The following is an 8,525-nucleotide window of genomic DNA, read 5'->3' as shown; positions in this document are numbered from 1 at the left end:
TCCCTCCCCTCGGCTCCCTCACCCTTGGAAAGTCCCCGAAATGACGTTTCAACCCAACAATTAAAAAAGAGTTTAATTATAGAGGCAGGCTCTGGGAGCTGGAACAAACTCGGTGGGTCGGCGGGGCCGGTAAACAACTCCGGAGCGAGCGGGCCAGGCTGGCCGCCGCCCCGCGTTGCCCGCGCCCCGGGAGCGGGGGAGGGGAGAGGCGGCCGGGAGTTGGAAAAGCGGAGGAAATTCGAGGAATCGGAGTTCTCTTGGGGGGGGGGGGTTGGGAAAAAAGACTTTTTAGCTAGCCTGCGGCTCCGGGGCCGCGTGATGGTGCTTCTAGCCAGTCCTGCAGCCGCGGGCGGGGGGGACAGCGGGCCAGGCCTGGGGCCGGGCAGGCGGCCCCACCCGCTCCGGGTCCCCCTTCTCCCTCGCTTTTCCACCCCTCCTCCATCCCCCCAGCAGAGCTTCGCGAACCGTCCAGAATTAAAGACCAATGGGTCTTTTGGGGTGGGGGGGAGGCAGATAAAAGGACGAAATAGCTTCACATCAGGACGCAGACTAACCTTGTGGTTTTAACGCGCAGCCTGCTCTGTCCTGAAATCTGGAACTCATTACCTCATCACCAAGAAACTGCACGACCCCCTCCCTTTCTTGGAGCTGGGTAAAGGAGCGAGCAAACACCCCTTTAAGAAAGAAACCTACACTTGAGTGATTTAAATTAAGGTGGATGGAAGTTATTTCCCTTTCTGGCGCTTGCCAGATTTCAAGAAAAGCTGAAATATGGAAGCAGGGGGAGGGAAGCAACAGGCGGCTGGACAGCAGCAGAAGGAAAGGCAAGGGGCAGCAGCCGGGTTAAAAATGGGGGCCATCAATTTAAGTCAGAGGGGCCAAATAAAAGCAGACCCGGCTGGGATCACGTAGGTTGGTGGTTGCAGCAAAAGTTCTGTTTCGCAAAGATGAAAAATAACCGGTTCCTAAAACAGTTGTGATTTGGAAGGTTTCCCTGGGTCTGCTCGGAGGTTGACGAATACACCAGAAATGCAATAAAAATGCGTGAGTGTGTGTGTGTGGGTGGGTGGTGGTGGTGAGAGCGCGACTCGAGCGCTCTGCTCCGCCCGCCCTGTCCTTTCCAAAGAAACGTGCTCATAATGGGGTGACCTAATTACATCGCAATGGAACCCGCTCTTAGCCACTCAGCGCACGGGGTTTCATAACAGACCCGGCCGCCTTGAGTGCTGGGAAGAAACGTGCGAGGGCTGAGGAGGCGGCCGGGCACGCGGGGAAATAGGAAAGAAACACAGCCCCGCGATTTCCGCCTGGGTCTTCGCTCCAGCACCCGGGGGCCGTGGGCGACACGTTAACAACTTTTTATTTGGGTGGAAGGAGAGGCCTCTGAAGCTAACAGTAAATATATTACAGTCTTAAAAGGAGTAATAATCTATGGGGGGGGGGTTGGAAGATCCCATGCCCCCTTCCCCCCATCCCGCCCAAACAGCGCAGCGTGACAAGCCATATGTTCCGTTCCCGTGGGGGCGGGGGAGAAGCAACAAGAAGTTAAAAGTGTCGCCTCCCCCATTTCTTTACCTTCATTCTTGCCAAAGTAACTTTTTTCATTGTTCAAGCGTCTAGGGGTGTGTGCGTGTGTCCCATAGTTCAGAGCGCTCGTGGAAAGTTGTGCGTTATTGGTGTTTCGGGGGGGGGGCGAGGAGGGCGGATTGGAAAGGACATTCATGAGGATTCATGTTTTCTTTTTGAAAAAGTTTAAGGGTTGAATGCGTGAAATAAATCCCACTCTCAAGCCTGTTAAGCAAGCAATCCTTCCGGGCGGTGGTCTTTTTCGCTACTGCCCCTCCCGCCGTTCGGTTGCGAAGCACAGGAGAGTGTAGACGCGTGCGGCGCGCGAAACCGTGCTGCGCTCTACCGGCCGGGCCCGGTCCCCCCCAGGGAAAAACTCTCCCTAGTTTCCCCCACCACTCTACGTCCCCCACGACCTGCTGAAAAAAAAAAACAAAACAAACCAAAAACTAAACTAAACTAAAAACCTTAGACCCGAATGCTTTCTGCGTCCCAAATTCCCGATGTTCTGGTCCTGCCTGGTTTGCGGAAGGCAGCCGAGTGCGGAAGAAAACTCGGGAAAAGAGTTAAGTTGTGGGGGGCACTTGGAGAAGTTTCAGGGGAGATCTGCTCAAGATGGAAACCGCAGCCCGGGCGCTAAGGACGGGTTCTGCTCCCGCCTGCAAAAAGAGAAAGTCGAGCCCGCCTTCCTGCCCGACAAAAAAACAACAACACAACAACAAGAACCCCGAAGAGGGTGGAATGAATGATGTCACAGAGCCGCGCTCTCAGGCTGACAAAGGGGGGGGGCGCCCCTCCCCCTCGCGCCGCGCGGCCCCACAGAGGGGCGCCCCAAGCGCCGGGTAGCCAAGCGAGAGACTCGAAACTTTTCCTCTTTAAGAAAAAAAAGTTGTGCGCTGCTTGCAGTTGGTTTTTTTTTTTTTTTCTTAGCCTTCTTTCCTCGTTTCCCCTCCCCCTTCTTCCTTTTGAAAGTTTCTTTTTTTTTTTTTTCTTCCCGAGTTTGACCGCATGGCTGATTCAACTTCAGTGTCAATCACCTTTTTTTTCCTCCTCTTCCTCATTTAAATAAGTTTAAAGCTCCTCCTCCCCCGGTCCACCAAATCTGAACTTTATAAATTGGGCTTCGCGCGCCGCAGTCGGGGAGAGTCAGAAAGGCGAGGGGCGCCGGGAGCAGGCGTGTGGGACTCCAGACCGGAGAGCCGGAGGCTGCGCCTTCCCCGCACCGGGACCTTCGCGGCACACCAGATCCTCGTCCCTGCCCCGTGCGAGCGCCCAGGATGACCACCACCCTCGTGTCTGCCACCATCTTCGACCTGAGTGAAGTTTTATGCAAGGTAGAGTGGGGCGGAGGGTTCGCTTTTCAAAGTTTTCTTTTTCCTCTTTTGCCTAAAGAAAGAACCCTCAAAAGTTCAGGTCCTGGAAAGTAGGAAGGAGAGGAAGAGAGGCAAGATGGTTCTTTTTTCCGCCTTACTTTCCCCCCAGTTTAAAGGAATTTGGCTCTCTCCTTCCCACCCTTTGAGTTTCAACAGGTCCTAGCGGCTACTGCATGGGAATTTGGAGATCAGAGTTTTGGGGGGGCGAAGTTTTCGTGGCGAGGCCGCCCGAGGGATGCGGGTCATTTGCTGGGACCATTTTTTTTTTTTTTTTTTTTTTTTGGTGATTCCGTCGCCCGTAATGTGCTGCTTGAGCCCGGTTTCGCTGGTCTGCTCGGTTTGCCTGTGCGCGCTCTGGGTCTCGCTGTCGCCGGGAGGGGTTCGAGTCTCCAGCCACACCGCCAGCCAGTGGGGTCAGCAGGGGCTCCCCTTGGGGAAGTGAGTCTCCGGACGACATCTCTACTGGGATGTCTGATGTGGAAGGGCTGGGAACCTGCGAGAAAAAGGCCAAGAGTTGTGATTCAAAAGGATGTTGCAGAACGGGTTTGCAGTAGGACTTCAGTTCGCCCCAGCTCGTCCAGGCTTCCTTCTGGGATCGCCTACAGTACTGCAAACTTTGGGGTGATAATGGTACTAGGCTTGACCCGTTTACCTGTTTTCCGAGGGGGTTGAGGGGGGCCTGGAGAACAAAATGCCGGCCTGAGCTCAAGGGGCTCTGCGAGGAAGGATTTAATGGGGCCTCCTTAAGTGGCGTAGCTTGCCAGCCTGTGTGAAAAAAGCAGGTTTTAAACACAATTTTCCATGAATGAGGTTTAAGTGTACACAGCAAAAGCCTTTGGATGTTAGATTATGTTCATCCCCTCTCCCCACTTTGAAAGCGGGGAGCTGCTAGGCTACTTTTAATTGCTAAAGTGTTTTGCCTTCTTTTAAACACGTTGGGTCATGTCGCTCTCTTTTCCCAGCTTGCTTCTCCAGTCGGCCCAGCTGCCAGGGCCCCAGGGCTGCAGGGTTGGGGTGCAGGGACTCCGAGGAGCTGAAGAACAACATCAAAAAAAGTTTGAATTTCAGCTTCCTTCCCTCTCTGGGCTTTCCCAAACTCCAGTTGCCCTGGCAGCTAACCTGAGCTCTGTTGCACTCTTTCCTTCTCTTCCCGGCTTTCTCACTCTTTGATCTATTTCTCTTTCCCTCGCTCCCTACCCCCCCCCCCCCCCCCCCCCGGACTTTTTAAATGAACCTTATTGTTGGGAACCGGGCTCTCAACTTGGTTCCTGTAATCCGCTCTGTGGGGTGGTTGCTGTTACAGATTCCCGAGCCCCTGCAGCTGATCCTAAGGGACCAACTTTAGAATTTGCACAATGACACCCACATGGGCTGGGAGCCAACTCCCTGGTCCCCAGCTTGTGCCCTTTCCGAATCTTGGGTACAGATTGGGCAGGTGACCAGGGTATACCACTGGAACAGAAACCTGTCTGTGGTGGCTCTGCTTCCCTCCCCCCAAATCTACTATTGACTGGGAGGCGGGTGGGGGGATTTGGTGCTTTCCTTTTCCTTCCCACCTGCAGCTTTGCGTTAAAGATTAAACACTGGCGCTCTTATCCAAGCCTGCCCTTGCAGCCAGAACACTAACTGCAAAGGCATCTTCCCAGTGGAGGGGGTGGGGAGATCATTGTAGAAGGCACCTCTTTCCAGGGCATGGGGCAATGAACTTTATTTTAGAATCCCATCCTTCTCCTGCCCCCCACCCCCCACCCCAGATGGAGGATTTCTCCTGACCCTTCCTCTTCCCCTCCTCTTAGCAAGTAAAGCAAAGGCAGCCTGGAAACCTGTTGCCAAAGGAAGGGAACCTTTCTGAAGGAGGAAGTTGAGTCTTGGGAAGCCAGGCGTTTGTTTGTGTGGAGTGTCAATCAAGGAGGGACTGATTAAAAGGAGGGTACTCAGAGTCTCCTGAGGTTTACCTGTTCTTGTTTGGGGGAAAGGGAATCTAGAGAAGTCGGAGTTACGGGAGATCTTTTTAGCTGAGGAATCTACTGGGGAGGTAAAAAAGTTAGATTTTATGGATAAAAGTGGTAGCTTTGGAGACAGGATATGGGGGTGCATTCCAGGGGTCCGCATGGAGTAGGGTGCATGTATAACAATTTTTTATAGGTTAGGACTTTGTAGTTTCTTATGCATGAGGCCAAAGTAAAGCTAGGTGGCTGGTTTGTGGGAGGGGGCTTGCCAGGGCTGAGTTAGAGGTAGTTCCTTAGAGACACAAGGGGCATTTCCGATTGTGGAGGGGGCTGCACTTAGGGGTACTTTTCTTGGCCCTGGTACATGGCCTTTGTCACCAACCATCCTCTCTCTTCCCTCTCTTCCCTCCAGGGTAACAAGATGCTCAACTACAGTACTCCCAGTGCAGGGGGCTGCCTGCTGGACAGGAAGGCGGTGGGCACCCCTGCCGGTGGGGGCTTCCCCCGGAGGCACTCGGTCACCCTGCCCAGCTCCAAGTTCCACCAGAACCAGCTCCTCAGCAGCCTCAAGGGCGAGCCGGCCCCAGCTCTGAGCTCTCGGGACAGCCGCTTCCGAGACCGCTCTTTCTCAGAAGGGGGCGAGCGGCTGCTGCCCACCCAGAAGCAGCCAGGGAGTGGCCAGGTCAACTCCAGCCGCTACAAGACGGAGCTGTGCCGCCCCTTTGAGGAGAACGGCGCCTGTAAGTACGGGGACAAGTGCCAGTTCGCGCATGGCATCCACGAGCTCCGAAGCCTGACCCGTCACCCCAAGTACAAGACGGAGCTGTGCCGCACCTTCCACACCATCGGCTTTTGCCCGTATGGGCCCCGCTGCCACTTCATCCACAACGCTGAGGAGCGCCGCGCCCTGGCCGGGGCCCGGGACCTCTCCGCTGACCGTCCCCGCCTCCAGCATAGCTTTAGCTTTGCTGGGTTTCCCAGTGCCGCTGCCACCGCCGCTGCCACAGGGCTGCTGGACAGCCCCACGTCCATCACCCCACCCCCCATCCTGAGCGCCGATGACCTCCTGGGCTCACCCACCCTGCCAGATGGCACCAATAATCCCTTCGCCTTCTCCAGCCAGGAGCTGGCGAACCTCTTTGCCCCTAGCATGGGGCTGCCCGGGGGTGGCTCCCCGACCACCTTCCTCTTCCGGCCCATGTCCGAGTCCCCTCACATGTTTGACTCTCCCCCCAGCCCTCAGGATTCTCTCTCGGACCAGGAGGGCTATCTGAGCAGCTCCAGCAGCAGCCACAGTGGCTCAGATTCCCCCACCTTGGACAACTCAAGACGCCTGCCCATTTTCAGCAGACTTTCCATCTCAGATGACTAAACCCCGGGTAGGGAGGGACCCCCTGCCTACTCCACCCCCCATCCTTACCCTCCCCTCCCTCTCTCCCTGATTCCTGACAACCCCTACATTAACAAGGTTAAGCTCAACCCCTTTCCCCCAGAACCTTGGAATGCCCCTTCCCTCTCCCCTCTCTTGACCCCCCCCCCCCCAACATAAGGACAAGTCAATTTGTCAGTAGCTTCCTCTGGCTTGAAACCCCCTCTCCTCGATTTTATAGCCCACTTACCATGCATAACAGACAAGTCCCATATTTGTCAGTAGATGCCTTTTTCCCCTCGGCTTACGCCTTAAGTGCCAAATCACAAAAGAAAAAGCAGTAACAGTTTACAGAAGCAATTTAGTGCCTTGTAATCTAACTTTGTCACTGTGACTACATTACCTCTTCAGCGCCAGAGGGCACCCGTGGGCCTCCCTGAGCCTCTGCCCATGGGGGAGGGGGAGGGGACCCAGAACCAGCAGCTCCCTCCGCTGGCGACCCAACTGCACCTTCCCTTATTTCAGCCTCTCACACCCTCCCCCTCCCCTCTCCCCATGACCCCCCCACACCCCTCTTGGGAGAGTTGTTGCCAGACTTGGGTTTTTGGGGAAACCTATCTTGACATTCAAAACCTTTTTCTTCCCGACCTGAACCTCTGTTGACTAATCTTGCCTGGGTTCGCGTAGGTCTACAGGAAGGAAGACAAAAAGTGGATGAAGATCGCGACATAAGTGGGACTTTGTGATTTAATTTTTTCTTTCTTTTTTTTTTTTAAGTGGGGAGGATGGGGAAGCTAGATGGACTATGAGAGACTTGATTTTGGTGCTAAAGTTCCCCAGTTCATATGTGACATCTTTAAAAAAAAAAATAACAAAAAAATGAGAGAAAAGCTAAAAAAACATGTAAGGGGTGAGCAGTTAATGGTATTCATTCCACATACAATAGCTGTGTTAAAACGATTTCCTGTAGAAGTAGCTTCAATGGTTTTTGCTCTAGAATACCGTAGGTCTATCCTTAGAGCACTCACGCCATGCTTTTTTCCCTGGGTTTTAAACTTCATATAACTTTCAGAAATTGGAGAGCAAAAATTTTGCTTGTCACTGCACATCAATATAAAAAAGCTTATTTAACTTATCAAAACGTATTTATTGCCAAAACTATGCTTTTTTTTTGTTAATTTTGTTCATATTTATCGGGATGACAAATCCATAGAATATATTCTTTTATGTTAAATTATGATCTTCATATTAATCTTAAAATTTTGTGACGTGTCTTTTTCCTTTTTTTTTCCACAGTTTTAATATATTATTCTTCAACGACATTTTTTGTAACTTTACACTTTTTTTGGTTATTTTATTTTAAAAAAATGAAAAATTAATTTAAAAAAATGCAAAAAACTGTTGGATTATTTATTTTAGAAATTTCCCCCCTTTGTGTTGGACTGCAAATTGAGTTTCTTCTTCTTTAGGCCTTTTCAGCTAGGACTGAGAATGTATGTAAAAGTTCTGTGACAGTACAGAAGGAAAACAACTTTTATGTATGGCTTCTAAAAGGGAAAAAACAAAAAAACAAAAGAAACCCTTTGACTTCCACGTGCCCATCTCAAGACATTCCGATTGCAGATTTGAGGTTCTGGATTCCAGGTTTGGAGTTTTCCAATGTTAATGAAAACAGAACTGGCACACACACATTAAGATGAATGTAATTATTATTCCTCTTGCTGGTCACTACCGTCGCTTTCTATTTCTCTTTCTTTGTGTGAATTTATTTAAAAGAAAAAAAAACTTTTTGTAACGACTATTTGCAGTTTAAAAATCAATAAACCCCGTTTTTTTCAAGAAACATGGATGGTGAAGCTGGTTTTACTTGGTTTGTGGTTTTCCTTTGCCTATAGGTTTGTCCTTTGTATAGGATACAGGTGCTGGGGAAGAGGAGGAGTGCTTGTTGCTTTTTTCTCAGCCATAACAGCTAAACCTACAGCTGTAGTTCCCTCCATTGATGCTGGAAGTCTCTGAGCTTAGAGGGGATGGGATGGGAGTTTATTGCAAAGGGAGCCCATACTTCTCTATTATCTTCCCAGCGTGTTGGTTATTGACCAGGGACCAGCCTTGGGCACCTGTGCAGCTTCGGAGGCCTTCAGCAAAAGCTGAAGCACAGTCTTCTCCACTTTACGGTCTTCATTCCTTTGGGTAGTGATTGGAGTGCCAAAATGGTGGAGGGGGAACCTGGCACATGGTACTCCAACCAAGTCTGGGTATGAGTGAGTT

The 8,525-nt window shown here is 51.6% G+C and overlaps 1 protein-coding gene across 1 annotated transcript; it reads left to right on the top strand.

Moving 5' to 3' along the window:
• Nucleotides 1–2,677: 2,677 nt before the first annotated feature.
• On the top strand, nucleotides 2,678–8,032 carry ZFP36L1 (ZFP36 ring finger protein like 1). The gene is made up of 2 exons (XM_030319393.2): nucleotides 2,678–2,900; nucleotides 5,301–8,032. Exons 1-2 carry the CDS (start codon nucleotides 2,844–2,846, stop codon nucleotides 6,258–6,260), a joined length of 1,017 nt encoding a protein of 338 aa, XP_030175253.1. The 5' UTR covers nucleotides 2,678–2,843; the 3' UTR covers nucleotides 6,261–8,032.
• Nucleotides 8,033–8,525: the final 493 nt, after the last annotated feature.

Source organism: Lynx canadensis, chromosome B3 (assembly GCF_007474595.2).
Source record: "Lynx canadensis isolate LIC74 chromosome B3, mLynCan4.pri.v2, whole genome shotgun sequence".
Taxonomy (NCBI): domain Eukaryota; kingdom Metazoa; phylum Chordata; class Mammalia; order Carnivora; family Felidae; genus Lynx; species Lynx canadensis.
This window is presented reverse-complemented; position numbering and strand designations above follow the sequence as displayed.